The sequence below is a fragment of the Coptis chinensis genome, chromosome 3 (assembly GCF_015680905.1).
Source record: "Coptis chinensis isolate HL-2020 chromosome 3, ASM1568090v1, whole genome shotgun sequence".
Taxonomy (NCBI): Eukaryota; Viridiplantae; Streptophyta; class Magnoliopsida; order Ranunculales; family Ranunculaceae; genus Coptis; species Coptis chinensis.
In genome coordinates this window covers 26,228,921-26,252,031 of record NC_141458.1, presented here as the reverse complement: position 1 = coordinate 26,252,031, position 23,111 = coordinate 26,228,921, and the positions used below count along the sequence as shown (strand labels likewise).

The window sequence follows — 23,111 nt, the reverse complement described above, 5'->3', positions numbered from 1 at the left end:
TACATGGTTTGTGAATGCTCACGTCCTTCGATCCAGATCTCTACCACCAGATGATGGCATTATCCATACGAGGCACCTTCGCTTCACAAACTATATCACTGAAGAGACGTTCGACACGAAATTAGATGACATAATTTCTGGTTTCGTGGGCCTTGTTACCTCAACTGATGGTTTAGTTGTTGTCCGTGCTTATGACGAGGATCCAGTTACTCTCAAGTACAACCATTGTTTCTACATTGTCAATCCGGTTACTTGCTATCAGATCAGGCTTCCTCCTCCACCCTCTCACAATTGGGAGTATTGCCGACTGTTGTTTGAGAATAGAGAGTATTGCCGACTGGTGTTTGACGATACCACACGCCAATATAAACTTGTGGTTTGGGATGTAAACGATAAATGTGATTACGGTAGTATCTCAGTGTTGACACTAACTACTGGCTGCCGGAACGAACCATTTTGGAAACCGCTGAGTCTTCCGAAAAGTTGTGAAAAAGCTTTGGAATATCCAGAAGTTTTAAATGGAAAAATTTATTGGGTTTCTTCTATTAGGAGTGAGAAAAGATATATAGTTCTCTCAATGGACATCGCAAGTGAAGAAATAGAAGAAATTAAAATGCCAAACCATTGCAAGTTATGCCTGGGTAAGGATTGGATGTTAAAGGTAGTGGAGGTCGAAGGATCTTTGTATCTTGTTTATAATGCTTCTGATATGCATTGTTATATTATTTGGGTATTAGAAGATTGGAAGAAACACAAATGGGCTAAGCTTCATCAGAAAAAATATGTGATGCATGATTCTTGTGATTGCTCTGGCTCTGATTATATTAAGATTAGTGGTTGGGTTTTTGACGGATTAGAAGACAAGGTGTTATGCAGTAGAGGTACTTATTTTATCTTTCACTTCAATAGCCTCGCTTGTTTGGGGAACATCCAATTTGGATCGAGGCCAACTACTACTAATAACTCGTCGGTTTCAAATTCAACAGAAGATTGCTCAACAAACTGGTTTAAAAGAGTTTATTCTAAAAGTTTTCAGCTGATGACATATTTTGTTTTATTATTTTTTGTTGTAATTATGTCAGTGATTGCTGTGAGAATGTGTGAGGAGAGAATGGGAAGTGATATACATTACTGTTTACTGAATGACTCCGTCTTTTATCCGAAATAAAACGACCTTTCACAGAGCCCTTCCCCTGTTGTAGAATAAGTTGAACTGATTAAGTTGGTCTGTTTGCAGGGAAGCTAAAAGATATATATTGGAAACGGACTATTAATCTGAATAAGAAAAGAATTGCAAGATTTCTGATACGAGTCCTGTTGCTAACATTTCAAGCCCATCTTAAGTATACACTGAATGATATATTTACCATAGAAAGAATGACAATTTTCCTCACTTTGTTCTACATAACGCTAGATTAGTAAACTATTTTCACATTACAATTATTTCTGATTGGTAAACTAACTCCATCTCCCTTGTCAAGAACAATAAATTCCGAAATGCACATTGATGTGGATCCTTGAATGAATGTCAGATTTGAGACACGATGATCCAATGTTTATGATTCTCACATATGAACTGTTGACTGGAAATGTGTACTCATGCACATCAGCAGCCCACATAGTCACACACCACACACAGCGCACCACCTGCAACAGACATCAGCACACACCACCTGCACCACACAACACACTATCGCCTAGTAGACAAAATACCACCTACAACACCTTGCAGCAACAACATAACCCCCACATGCCAGTAACAACACTTGGCAGCATCAACAGCACCTGGAACCAATTACAGAACCAACACCCATCCACTCAATGCACACCAGTCCATTATTATTATTCACTGCATCTCTTTATCCTCTCTCTTATACCCCTACCAAAAACTCTCCCACACACCACTCTACTACCAACACCAAATTAAACCACACACGCACACATTACCACACACCACCAGCACAACCACCTACACAACCTGCATTACACATCTGCACCACCAACACGGCACACCACGTACACTAACACACCACACATATCCCACCACCTACACCACACACAACATCACCACCACTTGATCAGGTCTTTCGATAAGAGTGACCCCATATGATGTCGCCCCATACTGCAGCATTTGGGTTGAATTGGCAGAAAAAAATGATACCAACCCTTGTAGAATAAAGGACCTGCATCCAGTATCATGTACAATCAGAACACTCAAAAATACATAGCAACATTTACATTAATCTTAGCTAGACCGTAATCAATTAGTTTTATACACCGACACACACCAAAACAGTAATACTAGCACTACTACTACTACTACTACTACTACTACTACTCTAAGCTAGGCTTCAATCTGCAGGTCAGCAATACTACTACTAGTTTTTTAACTGCGCTAGCACCAGTAGTAGTACCAAAGTAGGTGAAGGTGATCAGGTAATAAGAAAGAACAGAAGATCGATCAACTGCTAAGTTTTCAACATATGTGAAACTAATCAAACTTAAAATTTAACAAGTAAATAAGTAATCAAACTAATAAAACAAATAAATATGACAGAGAAATTCATATTTATATTCATTGATCAATTTGCAGGAAGAATAGTGGAATATGACACACCAGCCAAGCTTTCTGGAGAGAGAGGATTTATTTTTCTCAAAGCTTATACCGAGCACACAAACACGAACTAGTTCTTCCATAGTGAATCTACTTTCATTAAAGAAATCTAGAATCAAATCTATTCAAGCCCCAAATTAACAAAATGATCATTACCACTCGAACAATCTTCTAACTAGCCAAACAATCAAACACCCATTTCAATTAACTACATAAAACAACCAAATCAAAGACACCCAAGTCTCAAAACACAATAATTATCAACTCAATTCATTAAGGTTTGAACTCTGTATATCTGATGTGTACACTTTTGGTGAGACGGGAAAGGTCAATGATGAGAATTTAACTACCAAAACTTTACATCCTGCCTATCCACAATGAGAATGCAATTTACAATCTTTTTCCTTTCTTTAGAAAGGGTTCTGGAGTTTAATCTTCACTAAGCAACTCATCCCGCATTTCCCTTCCAAAGTAATTGGAATCTCATGATCAAATACAAAACATTGAGAATGCAGTACAGTCTTTTCATTAACATTACCTAGCTACAGCTTTTACAGAAGTTGGTGGGGGTGAAAGCCGCAATTCACAACAAATTACATAGCTAATGTCAAGGGTTCAAATCGGCAGGATCCATATTCTCGGCCACCGAGGACTCTGAAGCTTAATCTGCCTTCATATCAAAATGACACTTCATAAAATCCTACAAATCCAATGTCTCATGGACGCCATATCAACAATTTGGTCGAACATATGGCAAAATCAACATTACAAACAGTAGAAAAATCATCAATTTCTACACAAAATGGAAATATATCAGGCAAAGCAGTCTCAGAAGAAGAGGAGCACAAGACTTACACTTTCATCAAGTTCTAGAACACAATGGAAATCTTTTTAGGCTATTTATAAGTACAAAAAGTAGGTCTTATACAGTTTCCTGTTCAAAACTTTGTGGCTTAAAGTTTTGTGTGTTAACAAGGAGAACTAGTAATTTCCTTTACCAGTCTAGTTCTCGCGCACAACAACCTTAATAGCGACAACTAGTTCATGATTCTACCGCTTTGAATTCACGTCTCTATTTGCACGTAAGGGGCATTACTTACTTTCTTTCCTTCTAAAACATATCAATCTTGGTAGATTCAAACTTGAAGACACATACACCCCTGAGAAACCTGTCGATCTGTCTTGTTATGAAATGGTTGTCACGACATTAATCCTAGAACTAGTCATTTCCTTTACCAGTCTAGTTCTCGCGCACAACAACCTTAATAGCGACAACTAGTTCATGATTCTACCGCTTTGAATTCACGTCTCTATTTGCACGTAAGGGCATTACTTACTTTCTTTCCCTTCTAAAACATATCAATCTTGGTAGATTCAAACTTGAAGACACATACACCCCTGAGAAACCTGTCGATCTGTCTTGTTATGAAATGGTTGTCACGACATTAATCCTAGAACACATTCCTATCATAACAAGCCAGACTCTAGTTTGAAGAACCAAATGCTTGTGATGCTATCAATCTTAAAAACATGACATTCTTATGACCTTGTCAATAGTTGATATACCAATTAAGTGTGATGAAAACTATCACTGGTGACCAGACCAGTCAACATGCAGTTTGACCTAAAAACGAACATTTCTTGCAGTTTCTAAAACCTTAAAAATATATTCTTCAAGTAATATAGTACATATATACATTTAAAAAATAAGTAAATTGCATAGGGATTCATCCACACCTTGCATAGCTTTCATGAGTCAATGGTTAGAACTTAGAAGCGGGATGTCCAGAGTGCTGGAGAAGAAGAGGATGGAGAGTAAAATATTTACCTGGTGGTGGAGAAATCAGTGCTGGAGTGGAGGACAGAACTTCAAAATGAAGAGTGAGGAATACAAATATACAATCGCTTAGCCTTTCAGAGTGAGGAATACGTACAGAAGATTTTTTTCCAGACCACCCTTTGTTCCTGGCCTGCCAAATTGCATCCACCATTTCAATAAAATGACACTAAAGTGAGTTTGGCAACTCAAACTGGAAACTAATTAGGAATAGAATAGAGTTGGAAACCTTGGAATGGAATCCATTTGAATAGAATTCGATTCCAATTTACAAAATGTATGTTTGGCAAACTTTCACAAATCATTAGATTGCAATTCCTACTTAATTTTTTGTGTTTGGTTGTCATATTAAATCCTCAATTTAGTTATTTCTTTCTTTTATAAGCCAAATGGATTCTTTCTTTCTAATTAAAATGCAAATAAGGAAATAAAGAAATGAATTCGGTCGAATTAATTAACAGGGTCCTCTCAAGAGTACAAATAAGGAAATGGATTTGTAATTAGAATCCAATTATTTCTAATTCCAAGCCATCAATAAAAGTTATAAAACTATAAAAGTGATATCCAAAAGAGTTCCCAAACGTACACACACTTTGAACACTTCTTGGGAACCCGGTTTTCATTTTCACTCAAAAACATAAAAAAATTGAAAGATCTCTCAAGTGGTGGAGCAAACTAACATTTGGATTCTTGAAAAATGAAAACCTTGCATACGAGGTGGAACAACAAGAAACTGCAAATGAAACTTTATTAGACCAAAAGGTGGCATGCTTTACAAATAAGAATCAAACAGTCAATGATACCTTCTCAATAGTATTTCTTTAAACTAGGAACCCTGTAGCATTTCTCTTTCACGAAATAATATAGTAGTGTGAAGAATGTTGAGAACTTCGCCTCGAAGTATGCATACCAATTTCGCATAAATGGTCTGTCAATATGAGCCTGCAATATTAACAAGCTAGTATTAAAAACATACTGTCAAAATGTAAGAATATCAAAGTTTTATAGATCAAGTAGTAGCTAACCTTGAAAGCAGCCATAATTTCATTGTGGTTGTTGACATTTCTCAACACCCTTACTAAAGATACAACGGACCTAAAGTTATACTGCTTTTGTTTTTTCATGAATTCCTTCTTTACATCATCCTCAAAAAGCATCAAGCCATGATTTATTATCCAAAAGATCCCTCTCTTCGATTCTAAAAGTTTAGTTAATTCACAGTTTTCCTTACAGAATTCGCTCAAGTCAAAGAAATAGTTAAAGTGCTTCTCTGGATCCCAAAAGAAGGGATGCTTCAGTGCATCTGTTGCCGATAACCTGAAAAAGGTACATAAAATAATTAGGAGAGAGAGGGTGGGGGGTGGGGAATGGAAGTCTAGAGGCTATTCTTGCCTCACTTGCATCATCTTCACCTAAAATATATTAACTCTACTAAGAATTACATAAAGCTATTCTTACCTCCATTGTAATAACATTTGGCAGAGATGTTCAGCCTGCATACTAATGTATGGAGTGGACGAGGTGTTCTGTTTCATATCAAGTTTCTTAACAAGTTGCTTGTCACATACGTCTTTGCCTTTGGAGATGCAAAAGTATAAAACAATACCAAGAGCAAAACAATCAGCTGTGTTATCATTTATTTTATGAAACCTTCTCCAAGTCTGCCAATAAGATATTCCATCTCCTAAAACAACAAAAAAATAAAAAACAGAGAGCCTGTAAGCATACTACAATATACTCTAAGTAGACTTGAGATTTTATATATTCAAACTATGATGCTAACCATCATCATAATGGTTTGCTGGGAGAAACTGGTTCATACTTATGTCTGCAACTTTTGCATGCAATCCATCTTCTTTTGAGTAGATCAAAATGTTTTGGGGTGTTAGATTTCCATGAACAACATCATGCTGATGCACATAAGCAAGCCCACTACAAATTTCACTGCATAGTCAAAGAGGTAAAAGACGTTTAAAATAAACTACAACAAAAGTTTACATTAAGAATGATCAGTTGACATGAATATACAAATGATCCAAACATCTAGGCGTTTTGATGAGATAGAGGCCTCTACAGGCCAGAAAAACATTGATGTGTTCAGAAATGGGATACGGATCTAAGATACAGGAATTTTTTAGTGTTAATTAGTAGAAAGAAATATGACCTCTGAAAATGTTTAAGTTAGAGTAATTTCATACAAAATGACCCGTCTCACGTACAATGTCAGAATGTACATGATACTCCTATGGTACAGAGCAGATTGGTACTTACAAAAGTAACGCTTTGTTTGGTCGTTGTTTTGGGGTAGGATTTTGTCAATAAATAACTTGCAGAAAAGGAAAAACTTATTATGTAAGTCTTAAGTTTGACATATTAAACCAATGCCACAATCTACATTATACTCCTATTCATGGAACAAGTTGGAAGCTTCCAAAGTAAACTCTTTCTGTCGTTTGTTGATTAGGGGTAGAATATCAACAATGCATAATTTGGAGAAAAGGGGCAAAAATATGCCACGTCATTTTGTCATGTGAATGAGGGGAAAACAATTCATCCAGCACCTCTTTTTAGAATACACATTTGCTAAGGCTATCCTTCCATTTATCTCTCTGTAATCTTGGTTTGAGTGATTTCCTCTATCACTCTATCCTTTCATTTGATACTCTAATTTTGTTTTTTTTTTTAAAAGTGATTTGTAAATCTGGTGTTAACTGACCCCAACACAAACCCAACAAACCAATTACTTTTTAAATCAAAAAGAGCATCCACAACAGATGACATTAAAACTGCACTAGTCATTTGCATTTAATAGTGACTTCGCAAATCTGGTATTAACTCACATTAACACCATAAAATTCAACCAAGCAGTCAGATTGTGATTCACAAAAGGAAACGTTTCAGGGGAAGATGATGTTATTGTATTCAAGAAAAGAAGTAGTAAACTAACCTCATTAAGTTAATCAAAATTGGCGATGGATATCCATTGCTTTCCCATAGTGAGATGTCAAGATTATCCAACGATTTTTCGTTAACCAGACCTGAGAAATGATATATGACTTTGTGCAAATTGCTGAAAGCTTTATCTGTGGCAAAGTAGACGAACTGCTGGCTCTGCTGAACTGAGAGATAATGCATCACCCTTTTATGATCAAGTTGTCTTAGCTTATAAAGGAGGATATGATTTCTGGTGAATCTCTTAGTCCTTTGAATTCTTTTCACTATGCACGATCTATCCGAAAGAGTAGTTACACTTCCATGATAAAGATCAACATTTTTCCATGAACATATTTTTTCTTTTTCTCTCTGAATATTGCCAATTTCTGTAATGCCATCAGGTTTATCGATCTCAAAAAACAACACAGTTTGCATTTCCCTTTTCTTCTTCTTTCCCTTGTTTTCCTTTGAAACTTTGGGTTGCTCCACCTTTAACTCAACAGGTAATCGACTTTGTTCATAGTCCACCAGAATTGCAGAAGGATTCTTTTTGAATGAAAACCTTGTAAATACATAAATGAGACCACCTACTAAACACACCAAGATTGAGAAAAAAGCTTCCAGATAAAACGAGTTCCCACCCCGAGTCAACTGTGATAGCCCCTCGTCAGAAGACAAAAGAAATGGAATGCTATCCTTCTGCCTATCAATAGCTTGTGATAGATCATCATCAAATATATGATGCACTGTCAAGTCACTGTAGCATTTTATCACCACATTCTCTAACACAAGAAACTCATGCTCGCAGAATGCCAGAGCTTGAAATGTAGAGTAGTGTAGAGACCAAACCAAGTTGGATCTCCAATCCAAACATCTGACATCACGATTAGTCTTAAAGACATATAATTGGTCCTCTCCACTACTAGTGAACATTACATCTTCAACTTTTTGTTTAGCATCAAACCTCCCTTTAAAAATAACTCTTCCTGATCTTAAATCGACATGAAACTCTTCTATGTAGACAGTCTTGAGTATTACTCCACATCCAATATCATTATCGTCAGGATGAAACTCTTCAACAATGTTGGGAATCCCCTGCAAAAGAATAGAAAACATGTGAAACACCAATTATGTATCCAACAAGAAACAATGTAAAAAAGGAATGCACATCTTATTCTTCCTCTTGTCATCTAAAGACTTTGTTAAGATTATAGTATCATACTTCCATACTCCACATCTTTTCAGATAGGCTTTAATTGCTTACGACTTCGTAACAAAATCCATCTTAAAATTTGTGATTGGGAAACTTCTCTTTTGATTGTCGTTACTCCATAACTGTAACGAAAGAGGTGCCACATTTTGTATGGTTATGAGTTATGACTGACAAGAAAGTTCAAGTAGGGAGTGGGCTTAGATTTGCAAAAACATAAAAAGGAAAGCCATAATCATCGGAGGCTTATGTCCGTGATTCTATGTATAGAATCTTGAACGAAGGAGATTTTTTCTTTGTTGAAATTTCAGTGTTCATGGCAAAATCTGCTCAATTTGAAATATTATGAAATTGACCAGAAAGATCTCGAAAATATTAAAATAACAACATAACATTTTGTAGCAATTAACCACATAAGAGGAACGCTTGGGAAATGAACTTTCAAGGGGGAACTTCAAGGAATATGAAATCCACAATTTCCACATCATCTTTTAGAAGGGGTATCTTTCTGCTTTCACCCTTATAGGCTACTTCTTTCGCATTCCTCAACCACACAACACAATATCTATCTAACAAAAAGCAATGGTGTGGGGCCCACAAAGTCTCCATCCAGTGGTTATCATTGTCTTTTAGTAAGTTGTGACATGGCAAAAAGAACGACTCCCACCTAGTATGCTACTTTTATCCATAGCGTCTAGATCCATGAGATCAGATCTTCTTTTCTAATCTCTCTTCCAACATCTGCCCTAACCGCCGCATCAGTCCCTCCCACTCCCACCCCTACAGTCTCCCTCTACAGTCTACCGATGTTAGTATTACTATAGTATTATAAAAACAGAATCTACAGTTTCTTTAGTTAACGCAAACCAGCCCATTGTATCGCATTTTTCTCCAAACAAACCAACGCCTCTTTTCTTTTCTCCAAACAAACCAACGATCAGTCTCATCCCTACCGCCCTCATCACTCCAAATTTCTTTTTTTTTTTGTGGAACCCTCCAAATTTCTATTCCTCATCCATATAAGAATTACTATTGTCGTTTCTTTTGTAATAGTGGGTTTGAATTGATGTTTAGTTTACTCTGATTTTCTGGAATTTAAATTGGTTTTGGAAAGGTCAGAATTAAATTGAAAGGTAACTATTTGGTGAAAACTAATATTTGCTTTGGTGGTTCAACTGTTTGATTGTTGTGATGTCTCTTCCAATGGCTGACAACTGTAATTGTTTCTCTCCCAGTCCAAGCAAAGAATGCTAACTAACATCAGTGTAATAATGTTTTGCGGCGTGCGCCTTGACTGAGATTGAAAGAAATAAACGATAATCTTCATAGAGCTGTGGCATAGTTTTCAGCATTGCGCAGAAGACAAAAAGGGCGGAGCGCAAGGAAACAAGGTAAGCAAAAAATTCGACTACTATATATAAAAAAGAAAATGCTTCCTGGCAAATAGTATGCACTATACTAAGATATTACCTTTTAGCTAAACATTAGCAAGTTAATAATACAGCAGCATAATGTAACCCAATTACCCCAATCATCCAAACCTTGACTTCTCATTGACACTCCTCAACCAGACACAATCAAAAGTTTGGATAAGTTAGTTCACGCCTATAAATTATTGGTGACACTAACTTCCCTTTTCATAATCGGCAACGACCCCCTTTATCCTTTATATTCTTTAAGTTTCTCTACCGATGGACCCTTTTTCTCTTTTATATATAGATTTAAAGTTTCTAATGCCTTATTCCTTATATTACAGTTGTGCGTTTTCATTTATATAAAAAAGTTCTATATTGAGGCAACGTGTATTTGTAGTTTCTATAGTAAATAACAAAAATAATAACATAAGAATGTTCTATGTTGAGGCAACGTGTATTTGTAGTTCCTATAGTAAATAACAAAAATAATAACAGAAAATCACAATGACGTCCATTTATTATTCGATGTATTTGTAGTTTCAATAGTATATAACCAAATTAATAACAAAAACATTGATTTTTTTTTATACTCATGCATTATATGAATAATTATCCTCATTCTAGCTTTCGCATAATGTAATTATAGCTATGTTACGTAGACATGTATCCTTGTTGGACATGTATTCATTATGTGGCATCTTACTGCATCTTCTAAGGATTGCACTCTTAACTATCATAAATCAATGTTTCTTATAGCTAATTACCATTCCTTCTCTTTTCTCCGTTTTAAATTTTGAGCATGCAATTTCTATGAAGGATTGAACTTGATGGTGGACAAGGGAAAACGACCAATGGACCCATCGCATGATCCTTCAAACAAGAAAATTAAATATTTGATTCCTACAGATAGGTTGAACCTTCAACCACCTCTTGGCTTCCAGGTAATCTTGCAGTTTCTGTTGCATTGGTTCATTAATCCACATGGTACTTATTTCTTACTGGTCTCATGATTTATATTTTTGCTTCTCTATTTATTTTGGATTATGTATATAGCATCCAAACTGACCAACCCTAACCAACGTTTATTTAATATTTTCGTAATTTGCAAACATGCAAATACTTTTATACTCTATATGTTTAATCCTTACAGACGCCCACACAATTCTATAGCTTTCTTTTATTTTAATACATTTCACCTAACCGAGGAAACAAACTAAAGAGTAGAAGACAAAGGAGTATCATCAAACAAACTAAGACAAACCATGAAACACTCTTGTAAAGGAGGACTTCTTCACTTGGAATCCAACTGGTTTGTTTGGTCTCATTATTGCCGATTATACGTAAGTTTTCAATGTAAATAGGTTAGTTTTTCACTTTTTCGCCTACAAAGTGATTACTATTATTATTATTAATATGATTTCTTTTAAAAATTGCCTGGTGCCAGCCAACCCATGTAAATTCTACTTAGAAGGTATTGCTTATTAGCATGTCTATTCTTTCTCCCTCTCCTTATCCTGATGCTGACATGGTACGGAATTGCAGATTCTTCTGTGCAATTGAACCCTCTATGAGACAAGCCTGGGCAAGTAGAATCCATGATCTCTTGAAACCAGATGGAGAACTCATTACACAAATTTCCAGTAAATCATTTTCTAACGTTTTTTTTTGGGAAAATTTTAGTTCAATCCAAAAGCTTTCTTTTCTGGATGTCAGGTTGATGATCGCATGGGTTTTGCATGAGTAACTCTCTACAGTCAAGTTTTGTTATAAGTTTAGGGATCTGTGTAGTTTTTATTAACACGTTCCATCATTTTGCAGTTATGAAGAAGTTTTGCATCCCATGGGCTTTAAAGCAGTATGTGTCAAAGATAATGAACTAGCTGTAGCAGGACACAAGGTTTACTCGGTATTTAGTTGGGCTTGTTTCATATTATGGCGTACTGCTTACTCATATAGTATGACCCACTCAAAGCTTAAACAAATGGTTCTAAATCGCAAAACAAGAGGAGTAATTTGTTAGATGAACATAATTTCTTCTCGTATGTATGGGAAATATTCTATAGGTTGCCCCTTTTGAGAGCTATACTTTTCCATTAGTTGATGGTCACCAAGTTCTAAACACTTATCAAGCTTCTTAATCTTTGCAGGGAATAGAGACGCTTGGAAAATGGAAAAGGTCTTTACGACAATCTCAATTATGATGAAGATCCTTCCGTTTGTCTCATTGTAAATCAGTGTTGTTGCTTTCTATGTCAAATAATCAATAATGTACTATTGTTTGAAAGTTTGGTACTGCAAGTTATCTATTTATGTGACAGGAATGTATTGTTTTTTAAAAAAGAATGTTGCTGCAATTTTCTATGTAATTAACTGTGGCTTAACTTTGTCTGTTACTATTTAACTCTTTTCATGGCAATACACAGATTATGAATGAGACCTTTACAGTCCCTTTTTGTGTTTTTTAATGTTTCTATTTCATTTTTCCTTTTATTGTGCGTATTTTTGGAGTTCTGCAGGTTTACGACAGGATTCAAAAGTCAAGAAAAGCAGGTAGCCTATGCCCAAATACAGAAACCAACAAATACATATATTTTCCTCAACGTCAAATTCTATATGATTTTTTGTTAATGGATCTGACCGCAGATAAAAATAATTTCAATTGTTTTTGAGTGGTGGCTACAGCTTGGTGTTGATATGTTTTGGTGCTTAACGACACCTTCATGCGCGAAGCCCAGATCTGTATTAAATGCGGCGGCCGACGCGCGCGAGCAAAAACCCTAGTGACAAATAAAACACAAGTAATACCATGATTACAAGTGAGAATAAACATAGTCAAGTAAAATGTACAGCCACATCAGCACAACATATGCTAAAACATCTCATGGTACTAGATTTTCGAAAACCGGATAGAAATAAATGAAAAAAGTCAAAAAACAATTTGATAATCTAGGGATTCAACAAAAATTGGTTAAAAAATGAACCCATAATATGCAGGACTATGATTATGTGGATCTAAAAACTATTAAAAGTATACATATCCAAAATTTTAACACACACAAACAAATATATAGAGAGAGAAGAGTAGGTTCCGTTTACCACACTTTTTATACCAGGTTTATAACATGCCCCATAACTTTACTTATAAGATAAGGTGAATTATAACCTAATTTTTTGCAGATGTGTTCAACTAACCAAAAAGAGATGATTGCAAAATCAAAAAATCTTAGTCGTTAAAAAATATTCAAAGTCGACAACGATTTTTAACTATGTTATAGATTTCCAAATGATATGAATTTTTGTAGAGATGCTATCTATGGTCAGTATATCATATCCACAAATTATTAGCACTTAACTCATCTTATAGGAGGAGGAGGGGGGGGGTATAAACCATGGTATAAAAAGTGTGGTAAACAGAACCTAGAGAGAGAGAGGCTATAAAAAATAAAAATAAATCTTAAATCTTTGACCTAAAAAAATAAAAATTGGATCTTTTCTTCTTTTCCCAAAGGAGCGATTCATGCTCCGATACTAAATAATGTAGATTTAAACTGTCATTGTTTATCAAAATGCACACTTTACTTAAAAACAAATTAAAGAAAACCTAAAATCTCTCTTTTTATTGAATCTCATAAACTCGTAAACATCAACTACAACTACTAAAAACCCTAACTTACAAACCCTTATTTATACTAACTAATACAAAAGCAAAACCAATTAAAACATGCCACATGGCAAGTAACTAAATAAGACTAGACCAACTAAAAAAAAGGGAACCTAATACAGCCCATAGGCTTGTCTCGAACTTGATACCCACATCAAAAAGTGTTGTATATTGTTGTATTTCCAATATAAAACGGCTACAAGGTGAATTTTTTTGTTTGCTTGAAGTAGCTTTACCGTTGGATCTTGGGTTTGAGGGGGCATCCCTTGTTCCAATATAGTCATGGGTGGGCATGTCTTATAATTTAAAGCAAAAAAGAAAAGACACATGTGAATGTATCTTCTATGGAGTTGGCGACTCTCTATGGACCCAGTGGAAAAGAAGGAAGGTCAGTTTGAGCAAGTTATTACTAATGTGATCCTCACGGCCTCACCTAACAAGAAGGGGAAGCACCTGAAAATTGTTCTTGTAAAGTACCAAGCAAAATGGGATGTCCTTAATGAGGCAAAAATTTAAATGCATTCAAATGATTGATTGAAAGTTGGAGGCAGCAAATACACACACATTAAGACCGACCGATGCTTCTCATAGGCTTAAAGAATTTGGAAATTTTTAAATCATTTGAATGCTTAAAACATTGGAGGCAAAGAACACACCTATAATATCAGCAAAACAGACAAGTAAATATATGTAAATTAACACCCAAAAGTAATCTTGCTAATGACAACTTTACTCCAGATGCCAAATATTCGAGAGAATCAGATATTGTATAGCAAAGGGACCATGACCATAAGATGGAGTACGAAATTTCGTTTTAATAATATTGCTAAAAATAGTCTCAATAATTTGGAAAAAAAAATAAAAAATGAGGACAAAAAGCTTACTTCCACACTCTTGAAAATTATGTTGCGGCTTTTGTCCTTCTCAACAGAATGTGATGTGTTACTTCCATCAGTGACAGACACTTCTTCATTGTAAGCATAGATAGATCCACCAGAATCGAATGACCACACCACTTGATTTTCTTCCCCGTAGATCAAGTAGACAGTGCCATTAAGATCAACAATGAGATCTGTATTTTCCCTGATTCGTTAAGTCAGAAAACTAACTGGTTACACAATAAAATGCAAAAGTAGAAAATTACCTAAAAATAGAAAACACAAATCACAAACTAGATATGAAAATTATAAGGAAATAACAGATGAAAAACAAGAGTGAAGTCTTGCAAATTGAGAGATTACAAGATAACCAATCTATAAGGTTTTATATCTAAAGTATACTCTAAGGTAGATGTAGAGACTCGTAGAGGAGGTGTTCCAATATCCAATGAACTAAATACGACATGACTGGACCATGTATACACTGTTTAAGTTTGTGTTTTGAAAATGAACATTTCAAATTGATTATACATCGAGATACGCATGCAAATCTTCTAAATAAGTGAATATAATGTACCTAACAATTGTAATATGAGACCACAATTTTAAGCGCAAAACTTTCAGATCCCTTATGCGTGTTTGTGTGTTTACTATTAAAACATAAAAAACATCGTTGTTACACATATATGATAGGGCATGATACCTAGGTATCCCAAATAGGGATCCCAATTCCCAAGTAACCAGGCGGACCCAAAATTGGGTTTTACAAGGAATTATATGCATTTGACTACCACCACCCTACATCACCAATGCTCCTCTTTCTCTCCATATTTCCACAACCACTTCACCATAAATTCTCTTTTCATGAAAGCAAGATAATTTAACAGAAGGGCCACCTTTTTTAAGGAAAGCGCCACGCATTTATTTACAGAGAACACTCTGTACACATCTTCATGCTTTATATGAGAATAAACAATGTCTAGAAGTACAGATCTCCGTATTTACATAATATTAATAAGATACTCTTAAGGAAATCCACATGCTGATTATAATAATCATTGTTACCTCTGTTCACCGAAGACTTCGTCCAGCTCCGTGGAATCTGTACTGAGAAGCTTTCTACTATTGGAATTTCTACACCGGAGGTAAATTTTTTGCATTAACGAAAGTATAAAACCAAATGAAATTTCAAAGTATTACAAAATGCAATAATGAGAATAACAGCAAAAGTAGATAGATTACGACATGCAGTATAAGATTTCAGTATGTAGGTATGTGTGTATGAGCCACATATAAACGGAAGTAACTTTAATTTTCAGCAAAAGCTCAATTTATTCAGTTTGTGGGCAAAACTTTTTTCCCCATGTCCGTGGTATCGAAATCAAAGGAATTCAACAATTCACCAAAATGGAAAAAGCAGTAACCAACACAATCCTCATTATTTGATACCAACATATTTACTACGGTTCTAAGTTTAACACCACGCTCAATGAAATCTTCCAAAATCGGGTCGGCATAAAATTCTTGAATTCCAACAGATGAATAATTTAATCCCGAAAAGTCAAAATATTGAAAAAATCCTCCCCCCCTCCCTTTTTCTAATCCAACATACCCCCTAGGCTTTCAAATCACTCCAAGCTTATTTGCAAACAAAGTTGAATGAGTAATTAAACCTCTATCAATATAATGTGACACCAAGATTATTACTTACAGATGAACAATCAATTAATTAACTAAGTAAAAAGGTTTTTCTATCAACACATATGCAATCAAATGGATAAAGAGTGTATAACAAACCTTTCATAATCAAAATGTCCATCAGGTGGAAACGGGAACTCAACTTCGACAAATCTTAACGCAGTAACACTATGTGTAGTAAGACATAAAAATACAATGAATAAACCTGCATATATTACAAACTATCAGCAAAAAAAAAAAAAAACTCAACTCAATAAATTAAAGAATCATACAAGTGCAAGAAAACGAACAAACCTAATTGGAGAAGAACTGTAATGCGATCCATTAGAATTAGTGTGGTGATCGTGGAAGATTCTTTTATGACTCCACTGAAATATGGATTAGTGTACGTTTTGGAAAGTTGAGTGGTTTCCAAGTAATCAGACCCGGTATATATATATATACAAGGTAATGCCCGTGCATTTGGCATGGATTGTTTTTGAATTTCTTGATTTGCATTAATTTTTTTAATATTATTTATTTATTTATTATTATTTTTTCTTGTTTAGATTCACTAATATTTTCTCCTAGCCACAGTTTTAACAAACATCATCTCTATGTTCGTCTCTTATTTAAATAATAATTATTGATTCATTATTTTATGATTTTGGTACAGTTTTTTTGTCTTGAACATATATATTTTAATTCATGTATTTTTCATAATTTCAAGAAATAAAACAAAAACAAAAAGTACTTGTGAAAAATTCATCTGACCGAAACAATTTTGACTAATATGATACATTAAACGTGCTTGTCCACAAACTTTATACATCACACATGTTTTGGCAATATGTATCCCTAGCATGTATATACACCCTCCTAATGATTTAGTTTCCGATATTAAAAAATAAAATAAAATAAAATAAACTACAAAAAATAATAATATTGCCATGAATATGATATATATATATGATTAGAAAATATGAATATGATATACGCTCCAGCTAGCCATGAAGGCACAAATTATGTTGTCGTCTTTTATCTTTGGTGCTATCTCTAGACGTCTATGAACACCATGTAGCAAAGAATTTTGGCAAAACCTTTTTTGTGTTTGTTACTTTGGGATATTGAAGCAACACAACCACTGTTGACATTGAAAATATAAACAAAAAACCTATGCAAATTGCAAATATACCAAAGTTACCGGGCAGGTAATTGAACCATACTATACAATTGAGAATATTCACTGCAACAGTTAACTACACTTTGAGCAATCCTTTGCACATTGTAAGGTATATCAACAAATGTTAATTTGCTCTTGTTCAACTCATGACGGCACACCTGACTCATCTCTTACTTTAGCGTAACCGGTAAAGTATAAGACATGAAATAAAAAATAGAAAAAGATTTGTGTCAAATTCACTCTACAAAAATTATTTTGAACATACTTCAACGAACTGAACATGAAATTTTGTAGTTCAAAAGAAACTTAATTCATATATATATATAAAAACGGTGGCTACATGCACTGGAGGTATGTACGTTTCCTAAATTTCATAAATTGATTTCATTTTATGGTTTTGAATTGTTTTTTGTTTATTTCATTTTCGTTAACTCATAGTTTTTCTATAATTCCAACTGTTCATCGAGACGATGTAAACCAACTATCCATTTTAAAGTGTTGCATAATGATTTTGTCGTCCTCATATTTTAACGTCTCGCATGTTATTGACTGAGATTGAAATCCAACTATTTTAGAGTATGTCTCATCCTATATTTTAACCAGTTAACTCTGTAGTAATATCCAATTCATACTTGTCATAACTTTCCGATCCGTTTTTAAATTCTTGTAAGCTATCAATTAAGAAATTAAAATACCCATGAAAAAGCCTCATTGAACTGTTGATCATCTCTATAAGAACTTCTCAATAAACTTGTTATTTTTTATTTTGATTTTTTCGTAGACTTGTCTTTTAATAAATTGCTTTTGGAAAAATAGTAGAAACCTTAAATAATTTGCTAATTTTATTTTAGTATTTTAGATAGTCTAAATCTTTGGCATATAGTGTAATACCCCGGCCCGTGTGGGAATATACTGCATCGCCTAGCCCGTGAAGCGAGATTGAAACAGGTACTTGGAAAGGTGCGTAGCCCGTGGGGCAAGGGTCGCCTCATGTATGAATTCTAGCATCTATGAAGTTGTTTGAGATCTGAGACATAAGTAATTCATCCGCCAAATCCCAACATAGAGATTTTTTTTTCCGGATTTATGGATTCATGGAAACTATGTAGTGAAGTTTGCTTATGTAGGAGTAGTCATAGGATGGGTGGCCTCCTGAAAACTTGTTGTCGATGTCAAAAAACCTCACACTGTGGTGACTATGTGGGAACAATCGATGTGTAGGATTTTTGATTCCTTAAATATCAACTTTGATAATAAAAAAAAAAAAATGAAAATTTTGATTGAACTGAGTTCTTTATTTTAATTTTTGAAATATTGCTAAAAGCATTAATTAATTTGATATTATTGGAAAATTATTTTTTAATTACCTAATTAAACCATTATTTATTGATTTGCAAAATTAATAAAAAAAATTTAACTATCATTATTTATTGATTTAATAAATTAATGAAAAGTTTTAATTACCAATTAAACCATTATTTATTGATTTGCTTAATTAATAACAAATTTTAACTATCATTATTTATTGATTTAATAAATAGAAGTCTTAATTACTATTATTTGATTTGGTAAATTAATGGGAAGTCTTAATTACCATCAAACTCCAACACGTGGCGGAACGGTGTCCCTCGATTTATACCCGCCCATATTGAATCCCAGCCGTAGGTCATAAAACTTCCCTCCCTTGTTATATTTAAGATTATAATCAAATAGTATCGAAAAACAGTAATAATAAAGCAAGTAAAACTTATCACTGAGGATTGTGCTCGGCACAATTTCCTTAAGACGAAAACGCCCGTATGGTTCTTTGCCACCTCAAGCGTACGTCTCCCAGGATACAACAATGGATGAGCGTGTCACCAGCCAATGACCTGCTCAGTAGAAACTCTCAGCATACTCCAGACTCGGTTTTTTATTTTAAGAACAATAAGCTGTGTACAACCTGTTTGATAAACAAGAGAGAGTTTGGTTTTATAGATCTGCCACTCGCCACTCAAGGCGAGAGTCACGACTCCAGTTTTTAATGTGCGAGCAAAAAACGTGTTGACTCGAATCAGTAAAGAAAGATTTTGAAACGGTTACAGTTTTTGTTTTGGAAAGAAGACCAAAAGATTCCGCAAAAACAAGTCCAGTACTCGCACCCACGCGAAGCCCAATTGGATTTTTGCCCCCCCTTGCGGCGTGTGTGGGCACACGCCAAGCGCTAAGGTTTTCGGAGCTCCCACCTCCTGAGAGCCCCCAAACCAAGGAGGCCTTGTGTGCGCGCGAGCACCTCCTTATATCTCTCTACACTATCCCTCCATAAGGACACAACCAATATAAACTTAAGAGTCTTATTATTAGTAACCAATGTGGGACTAAAGCCCCCCACATTAGAGTGTAGTAGATACAAAAGGTCATAGGTTCAAACCCATGAGGACACAAATTCATTCACATTTCCAACAATCCCCCACATGAATGGAATTATTAAGAAACAGAAGATAAGAAAAAACAAAACAAGAATGTCTGGAGTATGAAGAAGTTATGAATGGGCTGAAGGTGTCATACGACTTGAACCTTCGCTTGGTGTTTGTCTGTCGGGATTACTAGTTGACCAGTGACCTTAGTCTTGAACTGTTCAACATATATGTAAGCCAAGTCAACAGGTAACACACATAACTTCAAAAATCATCATAGAGTTCCCTCAGTTGTGCTCGTATAGCCATGAGCTTCCCAGGTTTCATGAATGCTCTAGAGAACAAGCCTATAAGTTCTCATAGGAAGCGGCTTTTACTTCCTCACTCATATAGGTGCCTCTATCAGGAGTGTACTGTATCATTACACCCCACTGGAAAAACCAGCTATAGAAAGCATTAAGAGTATTCACTCATCCTTTAAAAGATACAGAAGGTACTACTACATCATAGGGATGGGTACATAGTTTTCACTCTAGGTGTAGTACCCCCACAAATCACGCAGATAACTTGTTTCCCCATTGAACCTTGATCCTGGGATCTCCATTCACCAAGGTTGGGTGTCAGTTATCGGTGATTTAATTAAATAGGCAATTAGTCTTTAATAGACTTTAGCCCCATCCCCCTCGATGTACTAAAAACCAGCTCTCTAGCCAGGCCTTTAGTTAAAGGATCAGCTAAATTTTCTTTTGACCTCATAAAGTCAATAGCTAGGTAATGCCCGTGCCTTTGGCACGGATTGTTTTTGAATTTCTTGATTTGCATTGATTTTTTTAATATTATTTATTTATTTATTATTATTTTTTCTTGTTTAGATTCACTAATATTTTCTCCTAGCCACAGTTTTAACAAACATCATCTCTATGTTCGTCTCTTATTTAAATAATAATTATTGATTCATTATTTTATGATTTTGGTACAGTTTTTTGTCTTGAACATATATATTTTAATTCATGTATTTTTCATAATTTCAAGAAATAAAACAAAAACAAAAAGTACTTGGGAAAAATTCATCCGACCGAAACAATTTTGACTAATTAATATGATACATTAAACGTGCTTGTCCACAAACTTTATACATCACACATGTTTTGGCAATATGTATCCCTAGCATGTATATACACCCTCCTAATGATTTAGTTTCTGATATTAAAAAATAAAATAAAATAAAATAAACTACAAAAAATAATAATAATAAATATATATATATATACGCTCCAGCTAGCCATGAAGGCACAAATTATGTTGTCGTCTTTTATCTTTGGTGCTATCTCTACACGTCTATGAACACCATGTCGCAAAGAATTTTGGTAAAATCTTTTTTGTGTTTGTTACTTTGGGATATTGAAGCAACACAACCACTGTTGACATTAAAAATGTAAACAAAAAACCTATGCAAATTACAAATATACCAAAGTTACCGGGCAGGTAATTGAACCATACTATACAATTCAGAATATTCACTGCAACAGTTAACTACACTTTGAGCAATCCTTTGCAAGTTGTAAGGTATATCAACAAATGTTAATTTGCTCTTGTTCGACTCATGACGGCACACCTGACTCATCTCTTACTTCAGCGTAACCGGTAAAGTATAAGACATGAAATAAAAAATAGAAAAAGATTTGTGTCAAATCCACTCTACAAAAATTATTTTGAACATACTTCAACAGATTGAACATGAAATTTTGTAGTTCAAAAGAAACTTAATTCATATATATATATATATATATATATATATATATATATATATATATATATATATATATATATATATATATATATATATATATATATATAAACGTACTACATGCACTTTGAGGTAATGCATTACTTTTCCTAAATTTCATAAATTGATTTCATTTTATGGTTTTGAATTGTTTTTGTTTATTTCATTTTCGTTAACTCATAGTTTTTCTATAATTCCAATCGCTCATCATCGAGACGATGTAAACCAACTATCCATTTTAAAGTGTTGCATAATGGTTTTGTCGTCTTCATATTTTAACGCCTCGCATGTTATTGATCGAGATTGAAATCCAACTATTTTAGAGTATGTCTCATCCTATATTTTAACCAGTTAACTCTCAGAGTAATATCCAATTCATACTTGTCATAACTTTCCGATCCGTTTTTAAATTCTTGTAAGCTATCAATTAAGAAATTAAAATACCCATGAAAAAGCCTCATTGAACTGTTGATCATCTCTATAAGAACTTGTCAATAAACTTGTTATTTTTTATTTTAATTTTTCGTAGACTTGTCTTTTAATAAATTGCTTTTGGAAAAATAGTAGAAACCTTAAATAATTTGCTAATTTTATTTTAGTATTTTAGATAGTCTAAATCTTTGGCATATAGTGTAATACCCCGGCCCGTGTGGGAATATATTGGATCGCCTAGCCCGTGAAGCGAGGTTGAAACAGTACTTGGAAGGTCGTAGCCGTGGGGGGGCAAGGGTCGCCTCATGTATGAATTCTAGCATCTATGAAGTTGTTTGAGATCTGAGACATAAGTAATTCATCCGCCAAATCCCAACATAGAGATTTTTTTTTCCGGATTTATGGATTCATGGAAACTATGTAGTGAAGTTTGCTCATGTAGGAGTAGTCATAGGATGGGTGGCCTCCTGAAAACTTGTTGTCGGTGTCAAAAAACCTCACACTGTGGTGACTATGTGGGAACAATCGATGTGTAGGATTTTTGATTCCTTAAATATCAACTTTGATAATAAAAAAAAAATAAAATTTTTGATTTAACTGAGTTCTTTATTTTAATTTTTAAAATATTGCTAAAAGCATTAATTAATTTGATATTATTGGAAAATTATTTTTTTAATTACCTAATTAAACCATTATTTATTGATTTGCAAAATTAATAAAAAAAATTTAACTATCATTACTTATTGATTTAATAAATTAATAAAAAGTTTTAATTACCAATTAAACAATTATTTATTGATTTCCTTAATTAATAACAAATTTTAACTATCATTATTTATTGATTTAATAAATAGAAGTCTTAATTACTATTATTTGATTTGGTAAATTAATGGGAAGTCTTAATTACTATCAAACTCCAACACGTGGTGGAACGGTGTCCCTCGATTTATACCCGCTCATATTGAATCCCAGCCGTAGGTCATAAAACTTCCCTCCCTTGTTATATTAGATATATAATAAGTCGACTAGTATAACGATATGGGCCTGGGCCTTAACTTTTTTGTTTCTGGAACTTTGTGTTGCATTAC

The 23,111-nt window shown here is 34.2% G+C and overlaps 1 protein-coding gene across 16 annotated transcripts; it reads right to left on the bottom strand.

Moving 5' to 3' along the window:
* Window positions 1-1,299: 1,299 nt before the first annotated feature.
* On the bottom strand, window positions 1,300-16,814 carry LOC147508886 (serine/threonine-protein kinase/endoribonuclease IRE1a-like). 16 transcript variants are annotated; one of them, XM_086601253.1, is made up of 14 exons: window positions 16,542-16,814; window positions 16,347-16,452; window positions 15,615-15,683; window positions 14,556-14,754; window positions 7,399-8,480; window positions 6,274-6,395; window positions 5,910-6,135; window positions 5,477-5,768; window positions 5,255-5,393; window positions 5,132-5,184; window positions 4,549-4,584; window positions 4,352-4,442; window positions 3,153-3,314; window positions 1,300-2,183 (listed from the first exon to the last, which is right to left on the bottom strand). In XM_086601253.1, exons 1-9 carry the CDS (start codon window positions 16,714-16,716, stop codon window positions 5,259-5,261), a joined length of 2,406 nt encoding a protein of 801 aa, XP_086457379.1. In that variant the 5' UTR covers window positions 16,717-16,814; the 3' UTR covers window positions 1,300-2,183; window positions 3,153-3,314; window positions 4,352-4,442; window positions 4,549-4,584; window positions 5,132-5,184; window positions 5,255-5,258. The 16 variants fall into 16 exon arrangements, with proteins under 16 accessions (XP_086457379.1, XP_086457368.1, XP_086457380.1 ...); XM_086601242.1 differs by having other exon boundaries at window positions 6,235-6,395; window positions 16,542-16,813; XM_086601254.1 differs by lacking the exon at window positions 5,132-5,184 and having other exon boundaries at window positions 3,153-3,284.
* Window positions 16,815-23,111: the final 6,297 nt, after the last annotated feature.

What these genes read in the sequence shown, in the direction of transcription:
- LOC147508886 (XM_086601241.1), bottom strand. Translation starts at nt 16,716, where the DNA reads ATGCCAAATGCACGGGCATTACCTTGTATATATATATATACCGGGTCT. An exon ending in GAAGTCTTCGGTGAACAGAG is followed by an intron (nt 14,755 to 15,614) that starts GTAACAATGATT and finishes TTAACGAATCAG; the next exon opens with GGAAAATACAGATCTCATTG. An exon ending in CAAATGTTATTACAATGGAG is followed by an intron (nt 5,769 to 5,909) that starts GTAAGAATAGCT and finishes TACCTTTTTCAG; the next exon opens with GTTATCGGCAACAGATGCAC.